Below are 20916 nucleotides of genomic sequence, written 5' to 3' on the forward strand. Positions count from 1 at the left end.
AGACTAAAAATACCATTTTAGTTGTACTATTTCTAATACAGAATAACTGGAAACAACTCACACAGTAAATCATAGAGAAATATTTAAGTAAACTATGTAATTATTAATGCCATGGGATCAAAAAATAGGCTATGTGAATACATAGAAAGTCCACATAAAATAATGAAAAATTTAAAAACTCAGATTATAAAATAACATGTAAAACAGATCAGAAGTATGTAAAGTCTTTTAGGAAGTCAAAAGCTCTTCTTCAAGGCAGACGACCTAGTAAACCTTCAGTTCTCCCTGAGGGCTGCCTATTCACCACAGTCTGTCAGTTCACCTTGCTCTGGAACCCTGTACATTCATAGAGTTCTTTCTTTCTTTTTTAAGATTTATTTATCTATTTGAGAGAAGGAAAGAGCGAGCACACACACATGCCCGTGCACGAGTCGGGGATGGGCAGAAGGAGAGAGAGAAAGACAAGCAGACTCTCTGGGACTGGGACTCGATCTCGGGTCTCCAGGATCACACCCGTGCTGAATGAAGATGGCGCTAAACCGCTGAGCCACCCAGGCTGCCCACAACTCTCTTAAAATTTAAGTGCCAAAATTCACGACTCTGAACTGTGGCTAATTCATAAACATTTTTCCTTTAAGTTGATAAATTACATGTTAATATTTATATAGTCTTCATGTTTGGATGCTTAAAAAAAAACTGGTTTATTTGTGTTCAATTTTTTGAGAAAAAAAAAAAAATACGCAGAGCCCAAAGCGGGTCTTGATCCCAGGACCCCAAGACCATGACCTGAAGCAAAACCAAGAGTCAGACACTTAACCAACTGAGCCACCCAGGAGCCTCTCATGGAGTTCTTGTTTCCCAAATCAACCATTTCTCCCTCTTCCCTGAAACCTTCTTTATCATGAAGGAAAACAGAACTTCTCTTTTCTATTCCCCACTCTCTTGCACAGGAATTTCTAAATCACAGATCTTGCTATAGTAGCCAGCCAAGTTGGAGACAGCAAAATCTTAGCAAGTGAGAGCATACGAAGATGGTCCCTATGTGGACCATTTGGCTCAGCTCAATTCCATGCTAGAAGCTCGACCCTTCTGGTCATAAAGGAGACCCTCTGTTGTCAAGAAGTGCTGGGCTCTCATTCATAGCTGGTAGGCCAGCTGGTCGATTTCAAGCTGGGGTACCTTCTTACTGTAGCTGATAGGCATTTTTAAAGAAGCAGCATACAGTTATTCCAATGTTAAAAAAAGTCAAAAAATGGGTGTTAATGACATAATTTTCAATATTTTTCTATGCAGTGGATTAGTGACAGCAATATGATGGAGAGATCCCTTTTTAAACAGTGATCTCAGATATAAATTACTGAAAAAAAGAAACCTGGAAAAATGCCACACACACAAAAAGCAGGTAGAATGAGAATGTTAATGGCTTCAGATGAATGAAGACTGGAAATGTGAAGAGCTACAATTCAAGGCAAAGCTGGTTTCTCCAGCAATCTCTCTGTAAGGGCTTTCTATTAACAAGCACATACTACATTTAGTCAGAAACAAGCCAAATGATCTTTACCCTGGGATCAGTGTGGTACTATAACATGAATGCAGGTCAGGACATGGTCTTGAGTTGCTCCTACGTAGGAGCTGTTGTGATCTGGGCCAGTGATTTGATCAGTGGTTCAGTCTCTTCATCTATGAATGACAGATGATAATCACACTGAACTCCAAGTGTCATGCTTAAGACCAAGCGAGATGTTAGAGCATTTCATAGACGGTGTGTTGTTATACAGATATTATACAATGAAATATGTATCTTAATGAGTCTTTAAATTACCAAATATCAAATTATATTCAACAGAATCTTAAAAGTGAGCACATTCAGATTCCCATGTAACCTTGTCATCTGCTTTTGTTGAACAGGGTAACAAGGAGTAATTTCAGAAGGAATTAACATTTCAGGCTATCTTACCACACACCCTGTCCACCATTAACACTTAGCCATGAGGCTGGAGACAAGAAGGAGGGTACAGTATGAAGGGATTGAAACAGAAGCCCAAAGTTTTTGTGCCAAGGATTGTGAAGAATAAATGGGGATAGGGGTCGTACATCAATGATCTCAGACATACTTCAACCTTCTAGTGGGCTGATGGGAAGGATAAGTTGAATCCAATGGGATTTGAGGAACTCAAAGGCAGAAGGGCTCTCTTCTCATTTCCCAGAACAAAGCAGGCTTGTGCTAATCCAGTTTGAACCCAGAATGGTCAAGAAGGTAGACAGAGAGCCATAGTTAAACAAAAGGTCTCATTTATATATATGAGGCTCCTTTAGCACCCGAGTGGCAAGGGCAGTGGGTTGAGAGCCAGCAACAGTGTGGCAGACATACATGGTAGCCAGATGGAAGGCACAGCAGGGATTCTAGAAGTCTGGAGTATCACTAAGAGCTGATCTGAGGGCAAGTCAGCAGGAAGGTGGATTACTGAACACCTGGTGACCAGATGGGGACAAAGTATCAAGAAGCCAAGAAGGCCTGAACTTTGGCAAAAATCAACAGGTAGCTGAACTTTTTTTTGAATTGCAAATCAGAAAATAAAACTAGGCTCATTGAAATAAAAAAGAAAAAACCCTCAAAACATAAATTCTAGATGAGGGACAAGAAATAACAAATTGTCACAGACTGCTGAGGAATTAGCTCAGAATGCAACAAAGGGCAATAAAGGAATGGACACTATACAAGAGAAGTTAGCATACAAGAGTGGTTAGTTGAGAAGCTCCACATACACCTAACAGACATTTCAGAAGCCGAAGAACAGAGGTACTAGTAGGAAGGCAAAGACATGGTGGCTGAGAATTTTCCCAAATTAAAGTCATGAGTCTCCAGATTGAAAGCTTATGCCAAGGAACAAGCTGGAAGCAAAACAAATGAATCCAATGAAATATGCTGTAGTAAAACTATAGTAAAGTGAGGAAAATTGTAGAAATTATCAAGGTTAGGGGATCCCTGGGTGGCTCAGCAGTTCAGCACCTGTCTTCGGCCCAGGGCATGATCCTGGAGTCCCGGGATCAAGTCCTAGGTCAGGCTCCCTGCATGGAGCCTGCTTCTCCCTCTGGCTGTGTCTCTGCCTCTGTCTTTCTCTGTGTCTCTCATGAATAAATAAATAAAATCTTAAAAAAAAAAGAAATTATCAAAGTTAAAAGATGTTTTATCTACAGAGAATTACTTCTCACCAGCAACTATAAATAGAAGAAATAGGGAGTAATGTTCATGTAGTTGAGGAAAACTGTCAACCTAGAACCTTGTCCCAGCTATCATTTAAGAATGAAGGAAAAATAAAGATATCTCAGAATATAAATACTTAAAGAGAGTTTACCATCAACAAACACAGCCTTCCTTTCAACAAGGACCTGTTACTAAAGATCAAATTTAGCAATTAGAAAAATGAATTCAGATGGAAGCAAAGCATATATGAAGTAATGTATAATTACTTAATATTGATAAGTCTAATTAACTATTACTTGTAGATAACAATACCTATTTTACTGTGTTTAAAAAAGTTTCAACAGAAACCCTAGACCAGTGCTGTCCTATAGAAATATAACACATAATTCCAGATTTTCTAATAGCCACATTAAAAAAAAGAAAACAGATGAAATTAATTTTAATACTTTATCTGAATCTATCTAAAATTTTATCATTTCTGGGGTGCATGGGTGGCTCAATTGGTTAGGCGTCTGCCTTGGCCTCAGCTTATGATCCTAAAGTGGGGGACTGAGCTCCTGGTAGACTCATCGCTCAGCAGGGAGTCTGGTTCTCCCTCTGACCCTCCCTCATCCTGTGCTCTCATTCTCTCTCTCAAGTAAATAAATAAAATCTTTAGAAAAATTTTTAAAAATGAAATTTTATCATTTCAATGTGCAATCAATTTGCAAATTATTAATGAGATATTTTACGAAGTTTTCTTATACTAAATCTTCAAAATGCGGCATGTACTTTACACTTAACATAAGCAAATCTCCACTCAGGTGCTAGGTTTTCACCAGGAGCACCTGATTTATGTTTAGAGTTCATAAAGTTTATAGTAATTTCACATATCCAGGGTGTTCCAAACATATTTAAATCTTTCCATAAACTGAATCTAATACAAGTTTTTTAATTTAAACTGATTAAAATCGAAAATTTAAAAATTCAGCTCATTCTTTTTTTTTTTTTTTTAAGATTTTATTTATTTATTCATGAGAGACACAGAGAGAGAGAGAGACAGGGTGAGACATAGGCAGAGAGAGAAGCAGGCTCCCTGCAAGGAGTCTGAAGGGACTCAATCCCGGATCCCAGGATGAGGACCTGAGCCGAAGGCAGATGCTCAACTGCTGAGCCATCCAGGCGTTCCCAGGCGTCATTCTTTTTAAAGAGTGCTTAATTCCATCATGTAGCTAGTGGCTACTATACTGGACAGCACAGTTCTAGATCTTAATAACCACAAAAAATGAGAGCAGAATGAACAGATGAGAAGTTAAAGCATGCTAGAATCCAGGTTTTGTTCTGGAGGATGATACAGACCCAGAATCATTTTAGACTTTGTTAAAATAAAATTTAAAAAACAGCCCTTAAAAATTTTAACATAAGAAACAGGATCTATAAACTTCCAAATTAGGAGTGGAATAAAGCAAATTTTAACAATGAAAGAAAGGAAAGAAAAGAACAAATGATAAATAAAAACCACAAAATAAGTCTTTAGAAAGAGTCTGAATAAATTAGTGATCACAATATACTTAAACGATTTACACTCATCCATTATAATGTAAAGTGACAGAAGGAAAAAAACAGAGTAATATATGTATATGATTCCACTTTTACAAATTTTAAAACATGCACAAATCAATACTAAGGATTTATATAAGACATATGTCATAAAAGTGTAAAATCATGGACCGGAAGGATACACAACAAATTCATGATAATGGTTACTTCTAGGGAGGCTGACAAGCGAAAGGAACCAAGGGAATGTTTCTAAGGAAACTTTCCTTTATCTGTAACATTTATTTAATTTAAAAAATATCTGAAGCAAAATGATAACATTAAAATATGTGAATTTTGAGGGGTGGGCAAATGAATATGTTACATTACTTTCTGGATTTTTCTGTATTTAAATTTTTTCCAAATAAAAATATTAGCAATATTGAGGGAAAAAAAGAAGAAAACTCATTCCTTTAAGTCTAAGTTTAACAGTGCCCTAACACAAATTTCACCATTAGGTTTACTCCTAGCATTTTCTGCACTTCTTAAATGACTTACAAATCTGGTTTGTATACTGCCTCTTTCTTTTCTGTTCAAGACATATCAGGGGAGCCTGAGTAGCTCAGTGGGTTAAGCATTTGCCTTCAGCTCAGGTCATGATCTCAGGGTCCTAGGATTGAGCCCTGCATCTCTGGACTCCCTGCTCAGCAGCTTCTCCTTTCCCTGCCATTCCCTCTGCTTGTGCGTGCATGTACTCCCTGTCAAATAAATAAATAAATAAATAAATAAATAAATAAATTCTTAAAAAAAAAAGACATATCATTTATAATTGCTTCAACTGGGCTGATGGGAGGGCACTGGAGTGGGCAACATGGTAAGCCAAGACCACTACCACATGGATGCAGAACCCCTTGGGCTGGTGGAGCAGGAGAACTGGCAGGGGGAGGGCTGGTGTAGCAGCTGACCAACTGTACCATCCCCCTTCTTTCTTTACACAGACATACCTGAGCCCTGCACCAGAGGACACAAAAATGCAGTAAGAGGACACAACTACATTCTCCTGACCACTAAACAAAACCAGCAGTCCTTATTAGGAAACCGAGAAAAGAAACTTGGAATTTTTATTCCACAATCCATAAGGAATCAACAGGAAAAATTGCCCAATTCTGAGCTTCTCTTCCAATAAATAGTAGTTATCACCAGATAAAGGGGCACCAGGGTGGTGGTGGCTGTGGGGTGGGAGGTGGTAGGGATGGTGATAAGCCAATATTTCTTCCTCTAAACTAAGGAAGGTATCAGAGAAGATGGAAAAATCCTTATACCCTTCAACAGTTGCTTGGGAAGAGTTCAAATGACATGAGCCTGTAGATTTATCACTGCAGAGAACGATACTGACGGTGTGGCAGATGGCTGGGACATGTAAGGCTTGTGCCATGGTTCTAAGCCATGCAAGAAAGAAAGGGGAAGGCTCAGGATTCTCAGCAACAAGTGTTGGGCCTTATATTAAAGTTCCAAAAAGTCTATATTGGTAAGTGTCGGCTCCTAGAGATTTTCTTCTAAGATTGCAAGTGAAGGGCTACTGCTTCATAAGTTAAGCAAATTACTTGAGAGTATGGAGTATATATGAAATCCAAGTAATCATCTTCCAGCAGCCATAGAACAAATTCAGTCTCAACTCCTGGGTTGTTCAGGCTAATGTGGGAAAGCTGGGAACAGATGTAAAAATGCAAATAAACTAATAATTACTTCTTTTAACCTGGGGAACGTATTACTTTGAGGTAATTCTTCTCTAACTTGCTGGCCAAAATTTTTTTTGAAGCCTCTTAATTATTATTTGAAATTTCTCTAAAAATTAATTTACATCTTCTGTTACAAACTCAAGGCTGGAGAAAAGAAAGTCTAATAGTGAGCCAGTTAGCAGAGGAAATTCTAGGAGAAAAGATCCAAATAACCCACCCAGAGAAATGTACGTAAATTTTTTGGGGGGATCCCTGGGTGGCACAGTGGTTTGACACCTGCCTTTGGCCCAGGGCGCGATCCTGGAGACCTGGGATCGAATCCCACGTCGGGCTCCCGGTGCATGGAGCCTGCTTCTCCCTCTGCCTGTGTCTCTGCCTCTCTCTCTCTTTCTCTCTGTGACTATCATAAATAAATAAAAATTAAAAAAAAAGAAAAAAAATAATTTTTTTAAAATTTTATTTATTTATTCATGACCGACACAGAGAGAGAGAGAGAGAAAGAAAGAAAGAGAGGAGAGACACAGGCGGAGGGAGAAGCAGGCTTCGTGCAGGGAGCCTGACGTGGAACTCGATCCCGGGTCTCCAGGACCACACCTGGAGGTGGCACTAAACCGCTGAACCACAGGGGCTGCCCAAATGTATGTAAATCTAATGCTGTTGCTCTTCTCCTAAAGTTAATATATAACTCAATTATTTGATTAACATAATGTTAATTTCCCCCTCAAAAGGGGGCACTGCCCAAGAAATTCTTGGAGGTTTTTCAAATAACAGATAGTTCTCCTAAATTCAAATATTCCTATGACACATGAAACAGATACTAAAATTTTTATTTAAGCCACAAGGATCATTATTTAACACCAGTATGGTTGTTTTTCATTCATTCTGTAGGTCTGTTTGGGATCCTCCAAGCTTTTAAAAATAGTCTTTAAAAACCCAATACTTAGAATTGAGAGATCACATTAAGAGGGTTAATAAACTAATATTAAATTTCTCTGCTACCTCCTTCTTTGCTTATGTCTATTAATTTCATCAATTTCTATAAACGCAAATTCATTTATTGAGGTCATGTCAGGCTAGTATGTCTTCCCAAAATCTTACTTTGTTAGAGATGAAAGTAATTGAGTTGAAAACTCTGCTGTAAAAGACTGGATGAACCAAAATAAATAGCAACTACCTTTCTTCTGAGGGATGCTTTTAGGGATAATACCTCACATTGTATTCAAGTATAAAAGATAACTGAAAGTAAAAGAAGAAGCCATGTTCTAGGATGTTTGATGAAATTTTATTAGCGTAAATACATATAATGCAATAACAAAAGTATATCTTTAATATGAAATAAACTACTCTAAACATTTCACATATCTCTTTGGTCTGAATTGCCTCTTCCATCTGAGTTATGTTTTTCATTTGACTGATTTTGTATGGATGGGAAAGCACCTGGCTAAAGTCAGAAGCCTGAATTCTAGTCTGGCTCACGTGTCACTTCCCTCTGCTAGAGTTTCTTCATGAGTACAACTGAAAGATAATGGGCCTGAAGATCTCATTTTCCTGACTTAGCTGCTCATGTACTTATTAATCACACTACAGAAGTGTTACGGTGTATATTATAGAGATGCCTATAGGTACTGGGGTCTCAGGAAAGGACAAAACAAGGGACCCTAAGGAATAATAATAATAAACAATGTATATTGCATTTACATGAAAGGCAATGATTTAAATGTTTTAATTCTTACCACAATCCTGTGAAGTTGGTAAAGAAGCATCATATTCGTTTTATAAATGAGGAATTGGGACCAGAGAGGTTAAGTTACTTGCTAAAAATTACCCAGCTAGTAATCTTGCTGTTAAGTAGAGACCTGGGATTCAGACCCACATAGGCTGGATCAGAGTTCATTCTTTTAATCACTACACCTCTCAGAGGGGTTTGTGTTAATTTTCTGAATTTCAAAATTGGTTGCAGATCTAGGATACTAGAAAAGCAAAGGGTTTCCAGACTGGGAAGTAATTTAATCTGTAGATCTAGCTAAAGAGCACATAGTATGCAGTGGAGTGTTTCCTATCCTGCCTCACTGGTGAGCATCTTGGAATAACAATAAACAATTCCCATTAAAAATACTGTATGTTGAGATGAACATACATGTACTATTCTGGGTTTCTGAATGGTCACATACAGAGATAAAAGTATTTCTTTTAAGATTTTATTTGAGAGAGAGAGAGAGAGAGAGAGAGAGAGAAGAGGGGCAAAGGGAGATGGAGAAGTAGACTCCCCACTGAGCAGGGACCCTTGATGTGGGGCTCATGTGGGGCTTGATCCCAGAACCCAAAGATCATGATCTAAGCCAAAGACAGATGCCTAACAGACTGAGCCACCCAGGCACCTCCAGATAAAAGTATTTTTTATCTCATTATTAAAACTAAAGAAAAAACATCAGATCATTTCTATCAAACAGCCCTTCACATTTTTCAATGACTTTTACATTGTTATTGTATTTGGTCCTCTCGATAGCATGGGAATATACAGAAGTAACCTTAACATTCACATTTTACAGATGAAGAACAGAAGTTCAAAGAGATCAGGTGACTTTCCCCTGGTAAAGAGTGGTAAGTCCACACTAGACCCAAGTTTTCCAACTTTTATACCAGGGATCTCTCCAGATGGCTACATTGTTTTCCTATTTACCCAGATATGAAATGATTTCCATATCATTATCATCATTCCATTACAGCAAATGGTTCCCTGTATTCCTGCAGTTATGATGTTCAACAGTTTATGATGTTCTTTGTATTTTTTGCAAAACCGATGATGTGATTGATGTGACCACAAGAAGGGGATAATAAAATTAAAAGCTGTAATTAAGATAAGAAGTAAAGGAAAGCAATGAGAAGTAGAAAGAATATAGTTTTTAAAAATGTATTATATGGAACACATCAGAAGGACTATTCAAAGCTTTACATTTTGATTAACTGAAATCTTTGGTATGTTTACCTCCCACATACACCATGCTGAGTACTCATGACTTCCCACAAAGTAGAATTTAACTAATTCTGTCCAGAATTATAAAAAAACAAAGCTTATATCCAAAAAGAAAAAAAAGAAAGGGAGAAAAGTAAAACAAAAACCCCAACACCTCTCAAGGTAGACTTTGTATTTATCTTTGCATGGGGCAACAATAATCAAAATATAATTTTAAAATAATATCACTTTACAGTATTCCTCTTAGAAATAATTTTTGTAATTAAACATTAATCATTGGTAATCCAGAACCTGAGTAAAAATCCATTCAGTCCTAGGTCCAAAAGATTTTCCAAATTAAAAAGCTTTTCTTCTTATTCAAAGAGTCCCAAAAACAAAAGCACCTGCTCATTTTTAAAATATAATTCCTAAGTACCAGTAACATAATATTTACATTACAATCTCTCAATACAATCTCTCAATATATAATATGCCAGGGTACTTAGATGTTTCGGATCACAGGGGAGTATCCCTATTATTCTATTGTCTTCAACAAATTGATGAAGACAATATATCTTGGAAATAGTGAATCCAGCAGTTTATGGTAATTGGAAGAAAATATTGAGCTTTAGACCTCAATACTCAACGATATCAATACTTTGGTGAGGATATTGTGCATATATATATCTTGTATACGTCCATTAGTTAATTGAAATACCCAGAAGGCTTCATGGCAATGTGCCTCCCCCAGAAGCAGAGGCCTGGACCCTGAGACCAACCTTAGGGCATGATTACAGATAATGATGACTTGTTGGATAACGTGGACTGGAAACCAGAAAAAATGGCATCAGCCTGTCTTAATAAAGATAACACTTAATCAAATGAACACTCATGTATTTATATAACTCTTGATTCTTCCTTGTTTCATTTATTGGGTATCTTAGTTTAGTCAAAAATACATGAGGTTCTTAGAAATACACATTTATGGGAAGTATTGTAGTGTAATAGTTAAGAGCAAAATTCTTGGGTAAAAGAGGGCTAGCTTAGAATTCCTGGTACTAATAACCTCCTAGCTGTGTGACCTGGGGGGGAATTCCTTCATCTTACTAAATCCTAATATTCTCTTGTGTGCATGAGAAAGGCCGCAGGGTTCGGCAGTTAAAAGCACAGGCTCTGGAGCCAAATGCCAGGACTATAGTCCCTGTTGGGCCATTCCTTATCGCTGGGCCCTTCTGTAAATTGGCAGTTTGAAGAGTACATACCTTACTGGGTGGTTAGGAGGATTCCGTTCATTAATGCAAACTGCTCAGAACAGTGCCTGAGTTATGGGAAGCCATCTAAATGTTATTTATCTTGGCTGTCATTATTATATTTGTGAGATGAGAACAGCCTCATAACTGTTGTGAGAATAACACGAAATAATATGAAATTACACCATAATACTTCCCATATATATTTGTTTCTAATAGCTTCACATACTTTGGTTTAAAATAAGATGCCTAATGAATACAAAGCATATAACAACTAAGGTCTGATACATCCAGGCATTCAATAAATGATAGCTATTTAAATTTTAATAGTAATAAATATATTTATATGTTGTTACTGGTATGTGTTCCTTAAAGAATTGAATTTTGCAACCAATTTTGAAATTTAAAACCATTTTTTTCTGTTTTCCTACTTCTGAATATGTGTATAATTTACTTCAAATATGCATTTGCCTTGGACATTTCTAAATGGCCCTGTTTCTGGGTATGTCCACAAGACATAATAATATAGGACTCAATAAATACCTTGGCCAGGAAATAATACTTGATGTGACTGAACTGTTCTAAGAAGATAGTGAGATGTACAAAAAATAAGCAGCCAGTGAAAAAGGAATTCAACATTTTGATTTGGTTTGTTATCTTCAACACTGATTTTTAAATTACTCAGGAGACTAACATCATATTTCAACTTACTAGGTACTGTGAAAGCAGACAGCTTAAATGGTGTTTATTTCAGTCACCATTTCCAAATTGTACCCTGCAGGAAAGTGGAATATATTTAACTTTGGTGTAAACAAAAGCAGTGTTTTAGGTGGAAAATACAGGAAGAGAGGATCACTTGATAACTGATTTGCCAAGGGAATTTTAATGTTATATGGAGATATTTTAAAATATATTTTTTTCTTTGAGAAAAACCAGCCGTGTAAAAATGCACCAGATTAAAGCTTATGTTCCTTCAAAAACTACATTTGTTATTTGGTTGGTGAACACCTACTTCTAGAACCACAGTTAATTAAACATGCAAGGTGAGATCTATTTGCTCCCTATCCACAGAGTGTGGCATTTGCCTTCCTACAAAATGGAAGCATGGTGCTTTTCATAAGTCTACTATTCCACTGTAGTTCTTTGAATAATTGAAAATACCATCGTTTCAATAATGAACATCCACTTACTGTTTTACATATGCCAGGTGCTGTGCTAAGTATTTTGCATTCCCCATCTCATTTAATTCCCCCAACAACCCAATGAGGTAGAAACTATTTGTATCCCTGTTTTATAGACAAGAAAACTGAGTCATAAAGATTTAGAAACTTTAGAAGTTTATGGAGAAGTTAAGCAATGTCCCCTAAATTATACCACTAATAAATGTCAGAACGACACCAGACAACCTCCTCAACAAGTATATGAAATAATTAAATTACTACTTTCTTCCCATGAAAATGATTCACTCATACACTTGTTCAACAAATTTTACCTGTGCTAGGAGCATGGGGTGTTAGAAACATCAGAACCATCAAATATTTCATGGTCAAATCAAATTACGAAGATTATAAAGTTAATTCTAAATTAGGTAATCAAATAACATGTGCCAATGTAGAAATATGGTGCTTGTCACATAACCACCTTTAAAATACAAGAGAGTGGTTAAAAGAAAGGCATGAAGGCCATGAAGTCACTTGATCTTTACTAATGAGGGAGGGCAGTTACTGCACAATGTAATCTCAACTGCTAACCAGGCCTTGAATTTAACTTCCTCATACTTCAAAGAAAGCAAGACTTCACAGGAAAGACCAATGACAGATCACCTTTAATAACAAACTAGTACTGACCCTCTAGAGATTTTTTTAAAAAAACAGCTATAACCTCCAACCCTTTTAACCAAACAACTTCTTGTCAATGTTTTTTTCTTTGGATGTGCTTTAGCCAAACCTTTCAATTCTCATAGCTTTTCTTGTGGCTCATTATCATTTCTTGCCATAAGTATAAATACTTACATATGTATATTACCTACTCTGTCAGACTAAAAGATCCTTAAAAATGAGAGCATTTACTCATTCACTGCAAAAAGAATTTGAAAAAAAAAATTCACTTATTTCCCAACATGATGGTGCTTTGCATAAAGGTGATGCTCAATAAATGTTTATTTAATATGAAATGAGTGAATCAATGAATAAAATGTACAAGCCTGTCATTTTGGAGCCTTTACTCAAACACAGGTACCGTATCAACATTAACTCAAACTCAGCAAGCACTTACGGATGGCATACTACATGTAGTTAGGCTCTTTCATATTCATACTAGAAAACTCAATATGGTTAAAAAGGGTATTCATCCTAAATTGATTTAAGATTCAATTCAATCCTTATTAAAATCATGGGAGGTACTTTGTAGGAGTCTATAAGCTGATTCTAACATTTATATGGAAGTGCAAAGAATATAAGATGAAACAATTTTGAAAAAGAAGTAGAGGACTGACACTACCAGAATTCGGATCTTACTACAAAACCATAATAATCGTGATAATGTGGTATTGACGTAAGCACAGACTTACAGACAATGGAAAATAACGGAGAGCCCAGAAAGAAACTTTACATTGATGACAAACTGGTTTTCCACAAGGGTACCTAAGCAATTTAGTGGGAACAAAGGATGGTCTTTTCAACAACTGGTGTTGGGAAAACTGTCTATCAATGTGCCAAAAGAAATGAAAAAAGATACCCAACAAAACGAGAGAGAGCAAATTTAAACCCTTATCTCACACTAGATACATTAACTCAAAGTGGATCATAGAACTAAACACGAGAGTGGAAACTATAAAAAACTTCTACGAGAAAATACCTGTGGATTAGGCAAAGATTTATTAGATGTGATGCTAAATGGATTTTATCAAAATAAAAAAAAAACTTGTTTTCCAAAGGCATCATTAAGATAAATTATTTTATTTTTAAGATAAATTATTTTAAAAAGTCAAAGACTGGAAGAAAGTATCTACAAATCATACAGCTAATAAAGGACTTGTATACAGAATATTTAAAGAACTCTAACAACTCAAGACAACTCAATTAAAAAATGGGCAGAATATCTGAATAGACATTTTACCTAAGAGATACATTATGCTAGTAAGCACATAAAAAGATGCCCATCATCATCAGTTATCACGGAAATGTAAATTACATTTATTAGGATGGCTATAAGCATAAAAAATGACAATACCAGGTATGAGCAAGGATATAGAGACAATGGCACCTCATCCACTGATGGTATGTAAAAATCACTTTGGAAAAGAGTTTAAAAGTTTCTTAAGCTGTTAAAAATACTTTCATACCACCCACCAGTTCTATGGTTAGGAAACTTCCCAAGAGAAATGAAAATATGTCCATGCAAGACTTACATATAAATATTCACGGCAACATTATTCATAATAACTGAAAACTGGAACAATACAAATGTCCATCCATTTGCGAAAGTATAAAGAAAGAATGGAATATCACTGGGCAACAGAAAAGAATGAAGTACAGATTCATGCTACAACATATATGAATATGTTCATATATGAACCTCAGAAATACCACGCTGAAAGAAACCAGACACAAAAGATTGTGTATTGTTTGATTCCTTTTATATAAAATTTCCAGAGAAGGCAAATCTAGAGTCAGGAACTTAGTGGTTGCCTGAAACTGGGGTGGGAGCAGAGATTGGATGCAAGCAACTTCAGAAACTTTCGGAGCGACGGAAATGGTTCCAAACTGGATTATGGTAATGTTACAGAACTCTGTAAGTTTACTTAAAATTACTGACTTCCATACTTTGAAAAGATTAATAGACATTATGGTAAACAGATCATACCTCAAATAAAACTTTTTTTTGAAAGGAAATTATACTGCCATCCACACTGCTTGATTGTTGCTAGAGTGTCAGTATCATTCAGCACTTGGCAGTGATACTTCCAATCTTTTTTAGCAGATTGGTTTTAAAAATCACATCTCCTTATTCTTAATAATACACATTTCTTTGATCTTTAACAAAACGGAACATTTCATCTAGTTGAGTCTGCTATTTTCTTATAAGGATATACTTCTTTTCCATAAGGACATGTGAGACTTTTATCTTTTTGAAATAGCAAACCTTTTTCAGTGATATGTGATACAAATGTTTTTTCCCAGTTTTTCGTGTTTAAGATTTTGTTAACAATGGGTTTTTGTCATATTGAAATATTCATTTTCACGCAGTCACATCCATCTGTATTTTCATTTACAGAGTCTGTCTCTGGTGTTATGACATGTGATATTCTTTTGAAACATTAATCAGAAACCTTGAATACTGTTAGTTAAGCATCCCTTGTGCCAAGCCCAGCACTACTGGGCCTTTCCACTTTAAGAAAAGAGATAGAACCTAATTTCAAATTTCAAAGCTGGAGGCAGATAGCCTTTTCTTCCTTAAGCCTTTTGAATATAAAGAGACACTAATGTTTACACCCAAAATTAATGAACAATTGCCTCATTAGAGAATTTCTGATGTGATGATATACCAGCCATTTCCAATAGCTCCAGTGATGAGGTACTGGGAAAAAAAGGATGTGAAAATGTGTTTGCTGTTGCTAATCATGCCAGGACCATGAGTCTAGGCCTCACTGGCTGATGCCTCTTTGTAGAACATCATATCATCACATAATAACGTGACCACAGCAGGCATTCATGGATGTCTGACCAGAACAGTCTAGAATTTAGTTACTCATTATCTCACTCCCACCTGCATATTATCATTTTCCCTGCTATTCCACTCACTACTAAAAGGTGGTGGGTGACCCTTCACCCTTCTTAGGTAACAAATACTGGCAAGTGAACTTTATTCGAATTTTGCAAACTCGGGAAGAGATCTAATGCTAACTAAAGAACTCCTTACTATTGAGTGCATATTGCTTCAAAAAATTCTACAACAGTCATTAAAAAAACATTTGGTTTAATGTAACTATAACTATCACACACAAAGATATAGATAATACAAAGATATGATTAAGAAATAAAAAAAACGTTTTAAATTAATGTGGATATTATGGTCTTTAAGTTGTATAAACTGAGGCCTGCTTATATTAAGATACAATCAGAAGAGATATTTAAATGGCTGATAAAAGAAAATGACTGCGTTTTTCTCTGTATGTATTTAAGTCCTAACATACACTCGCAAGACCAGCCCAAATTCAACCTTCTTTCCCTACCAATCCTACAGCATTTAGAATCCTATACCTATATTCTGGGACACAAATACAGTCTTAATGTTACTGAAGTGCTTTGGGCCCACTACTTTTATCACCTTCAACGAATTAAATATAAGCTTCATGAGAGCAAACTATGTATCCCTATGACATTAAAGCAGTGCTAGGATTCCAGATTTTACTCTGCAGAAAGCCTAAACAGGTGTTCATTAAATAATTTTTTTTTTTTTATTTTGGAGAAACCTGATGAGGTAAAAGTATTGTGAAGGCACTTAAAAATTTATTATAATGTAAAACAGGCAGTCCTTGAGTCAAGAAAAATAATGTGTAGAATGTAAATGCTTTCATAGCTACCCAAGCTTTACAGCTTTCAAAGAATTTAGGCACAGATGGTCTTCAGTTCTTTTCTAGCATCTAGGTAGGCTTTACCTAATGAAAGTGGTTTCCTGTGTAAGCTTCAGTGAGCTCCCAGGATTCCATAAGGTAGCTCTAAGATGTGAGTGGTAGATGGGATGGCCATGGAGGCTATGTTTAATTTGTGGCTGCTTTTGTCCAGGTATCAGCTTTAGGCTCCAGGTATAAATGAAAAGCCTTCCTATTAGTCAAGGACAAGTTTTCCATCTCTGAAGAAAACTCTGATGTCCTGAGGGATGACATTTAGGTGCTTGTACACCTGGCTGCCGTCTTCATAGGAACTCCTTGCCTTCCATAGAAACAAAACAATAACCAAAAGCCAGTTCCTCTACCGTTTTTCTTTTCTTCCCCTCTGCTTAGGAAAGGTGGACAGTGAGGGCAAGTAAGAATGGTTTCCCCAACTCTGGCCATAACATCAGGGACTCTAGTACATCAAGGTCTGTTGTAATAATGGGTTTGTGCACACCTTTTTGTTCATTTAGATTTGTTAATAATTCTCAAGAAAAGGGATGGCATTAATTCACTCTATATCTCATTTCTTGATGGTTAGTTTTTTCGACTCTACTAGAATTCCCAACCTAGTCACTGAAAGCTCAGATGAATGCTGAAAATGGTGGCATCAATTTAAATACCCTAGTTCTAGTAAAACAGGGCTGAAAAACAAAATTCTCATAAACATTAAATTCAAGTGATGAATGTCAAGTATTAGTACTCTTAATATGCCATCCATCTTCTCAGGCTCCTAATCTCTTTGCATTTCCTAAATTCGTCTTGACCCACCCACAACTAAATGAAGAGAATGAATAAATAATGTTCTAAAGTAGGGACTTTGAACCTACAGTATCTAATTAAATCTTTGGTTCTAGTCATTGGTCGGTGAAATGTTGGGTAACTCCTGCCTTTAAGCCCTAGCGCAATGGCCTTAACTAAGCCTCTCAAGGTGTAGTGAGTGAGCAGTAAAGGAACTAGGGCAAGTCAAACTCTTCCCAAGCACACAGTAGGTGCACAATAAACTCTAAGATGAACAACAACAAACTTCTGTTGCATTTTTTTTTTTTAAGTGGAGGAGGCCAGCTCCCCACCACATTCTCCATAATGGCAAGTAGGAAGGCAAAAAAAAAAAAAGCTCCTGTAATTTTAAAACTTCCGTATTTTCAACGGAGGCATGCACTTCTGTAGCTGATCATAAAGCGGGGCAGGTATTCGTAATTCTGCCTCACGTTTAAGGCACCGCCTGGTTTACAGCCCTGGCGAGCCGTGGAGGGTGCCAGGCTCCCCCTGGTCACAGCGGCCGCACGCGCGGCTTCGGAGGGCGGAGGAGAGCCCTCCCCGGCCCTCCCCGGCCCTCCCCGGGGCAGCGAGCGGGGGCGGCCGCGCTCGGGGGCCACGCGCTCCGCCGTGCGAGACCCCTGGGCCCGCGGCCCGCGCGGAAGGGGGCGTCCGAGCCCCCAGGTCCCCGGGAGCCCCGAGGGGCGCGGGAGCGCGCGCAGCCCGCCTTTCCCGAGCGCGTGTGGGTGAGGGCGGCCGGAGAGGGGCCGCGGCCCTTGCCCTTGGCGGCCACAGCGGGCGCCTGCAGCGCCGTCCCGTGCGGCCCGCGGCCAGCTCCGCCGCGCCCTCCGCGCCCTCCGCGCCCGCCGCGCAGCGCCCGCAGGTCCCGGCCGCCCGGCCCCGCCTGCGCCGGCCCCAGCCCTGATTGACACTGGAGTTGGTACATACGGGTCTGCAGCGGAGGCGAGCAGGGGGGTGAGTGCTATTTTAAACATGGCTTTCCCTTCCCTTGGCCTCAGAGCCGACGCGGCGCGCCCAGCAGCGGGCTAGGCCCACCTGGGAATAACCCCAACATCTGCCCGACTTGTTTGTTTGTTTATGTATTTATTAGGATCTCCCCATGCACGGACTTGTTTCACCCCCCCGCTCCCCGCTCCCCCCTCCCCAACACTGCTTCCTCTCCACGCTAATCGCAACCCGGCAGTTTCAAAGAGGAAACTCCCCTCCTAGAAGAGGGGGAATGGAAGGCTCTTTTGCTGCTTCTTGTTCGAGGTGGAAACCATTCCAGCTAGCAGGAGTTCAAAACGAAGGGAAGCCGCGTCGCTGGAGAGAAAGTAACACTGAGGAATCGATAAGGACGGACGGAGGGAGGGAGGGAGGGAGGGAGGGAAGCTCTGCAACAGGCATCTGAAAACAAGCGTGGAGAAGCAAAGGGATTCGCAATTCCTGACTTACTCCCAAGCGCATTCCGCGCAATCCACTGCAATGACCAGATCGGCTGTAAGCACAATTTGGAGGCCTTTGAAATCTTTTTTGGGGGGGGGAAGACTTACCTTTCTCTTCGGCATAATGATTACGTTCGTGCGGCTAAAAAGTAAAGCAACGGGCTGGAACTGCAGACGCCGCCGCTGGATGCCGCCGCTGCAGCTGCTCACGCGCAGGGCACGGCGTAGCCCGGCCTCTCCGACCTGCACCTCGGCGGCTCCCTCCAGGGGCCCTCTACTCGCTCGCCTCCCCGCTCCTCCAATGAGGAGCCCCGGCAGCCGGCCGCGAGGCCCCATTGGCTGCGGCAACATTCTAAATTCCACGAGGGCACGCCCACCCCGGCGCACACGGTAAGCGCTGTTGTAGTTTCCACTTCACCGAAAAAAATCTGCCTGGTGACTGAGCATGCCCAGTTCAACTAGTAACCCCCAAGCCACACGGTCCTGGAGTTTCATTGTTTGGCTGCTCCCTCTTTGGATCCTGTCAGTAGGAACAGTGTGGGCCTTTATAGTCGGGGCGGGGCGGGGGGGGGGGCAGTAAGCATACACACCAACTTTATAGTGTAAGTGTATGCACAGCCGGCACTTGATAACGATTCCTACCCTATAAAGGCTTGTCATGGATGTTAGTTAGGTGATGGAGACTTGTAAGAGTGAGTGTGTTCTGGGAGAGTGTGGCAATTTCAGAGGGCCTCAGTTTCCCCTTTTAGATATCTAGTGACAATAGTCGCTGAAGTTACTTACTTTTAATTTCCTAAAATCTGTGATTACAAATCACGCACTAATTCAGCCAACTTCAAACTAGGCTTGAAGGTGAATAGGGTATGTTTGATATGGAACTTAGGAAAAGAATGAACAAGATCAGATTATTTATATTTGAAACATATATTTAAAATATACATAATTTAATGTTTCTCAAAGTTCTGCAAGGCATTAGACTGGCATTGCAGAGACGTTTCTGAATTTGTTTTATGAGACCAGTTTTACCCTGATACCAAAATCAGTGTAAGATGTCAAAAGAAAAGAGAGCTATGGACCAATATCCTTTATAAACATAGACACAAAAATCTTGAACAAAATTTTAGTAAATCAAACCCAATAACACTTGAAAGGATAAGACATCATGACCATGGAGTTTATCCTTGGAATTCAAAGTTGGTTTAACATCTGAAAATCAACCAGTGTAATTCACTATATTAATAGAATAAAGTAAAAAACCAATACAATCATTTTAGCAGATACAGGAAAAGCACTAGTGAATGGGTATGCAAACTGTGGTAACCATATACAATACAATATTACTCAGCAATAAAAGGGAACAAAATATTTCTACATGAATGAATGCCAAATACAAGATGCCATGTGAAAGAAGTCAAATACAAAAGACCATACTGAATAATTTCATTCTTAAGAAATTATAGAAAAAGCAAAATTAGGCAAGCTTAGTTTCGTAATCACACTGGAAGGCAAAAATTGACATCGTAGGAAAATATATTGAAGTCTTACACCACAAACTTGGCCAAATCGACTTTGGTCATGCACAGCCTACAAAAATGCATTAAATAATGTCATCAAGTAATTAATTTTAATGCTTACCTTTTTTTCTTTATTAATTTTCAAAATAATGAGTTGACATCCTAGCAAACTCCAGAAGTGGTCAATGACTTTCTTTTTGAAAGAAAGTTCTTTAGGAACTCATGAATTTTTATACATTTGGTGTGCTTCGACCTATTGCTATTATTGCTATTTTTACTATTTTTTTATGCTCATACTGCCCCAGTATGAATTCTTTTTCAAGTTGGTCCTTTTGACATGATCCCAATTGTCTTTGATAGATTTCTTACTTTCAGGAAGTCAGTGGATCACAATATACTCAAATAACTCAGATAAAATCAATTCTTTGAGAATTGGATAAAAACTTTGAGATTAATAATTTTATCATAAAAATCATATTTATAATGGAATTGTCTTGGAAGAGAGTTAATTTGCAAAATGCTTGGTGGTTAAAAGAAAAAAAAAAGCCAGTGAAGACATTTTTAATAAGATATGTGTGGGAAGGATGCTGGGTAGCACTTGTAATCTGGGTTGAAAATTTTTTTCTTTATGGAGATCAAAATGTTTCACAACAAAGGTAGTCTAGGGTGAATTTTTCCCTCTGATGATAAGTTGGCTTCTTTAGTTTATATTTTTAAAGACTCAACAACAGCAAACAAAATTGTAAATGTTTTTATTGTGCATAATAAAATAGCTGCAATGAACATGAAACTTGCTAGTTGGGTAAAGAAAGTTGATTGTGGGAACCTTGGGTCATTTGAGCCTCTTAGTTCATTTACAAGTGATGAAAATAACAGATTAGTT

The 20916-nt window shown here is 38.2% G+C and overlaps 1 protein-coding gene and 1 long non-coding RNA gene across 4 annotated transcripts in view; one reads left to right on the plus strand and one right to left on the minus strand.

The window, feature by feature from the left end:
- The window catches only part of HMGN3 (high mobility group nucleosomal binding domain 3), a 32068-nt gene extending 13183 nt beyond the window's left edge, over positions 1–18885 (minus strand). For all 3 annotated transcript variants that reach the window (XM_038554584.1, XM_038554583.1, XM_038554582.1), the window contains exon 1: positions 18628–18885. In XM_038554584.1, coding sequence (XP_038410512.1) covers positions 18628–18870 — 243 coding nt within the window. In that variant the 5' untranslated portion in view covers positions 18871–18885. The remainder of the gene's footprint in view (positions 1–18627) is intronic.
- The window catches only part of LOC111098329, a 101362-nt gene continuing 98926 nt past the window's right edge, over positions 18481–20916 (plus strand). The window contains exon 1 of the long non-coding RNA XR_005367942.1: positions 18481–18909. This is a non-coding gene — a long non-coding RNA (uncharacterized LOC111098329). The remainder of the gene's footprint in view (positions 18910–20916) is intronic.

Source organism: Canis lupus, chromosome 12, assembly GCF_011100685.1.
Source record: "Canis lupus familiaris isolate Mischka breed German Shepherd chromosome 12, alternate assembly UU_Cfam_GSD_1.0, whole genome shotgun sequence".
Lineage (NCBI taxonomy): Eukaryota > Metazoa > Chordata > Mammalia > Carnivora > Canidae > Canis > Canis lupus.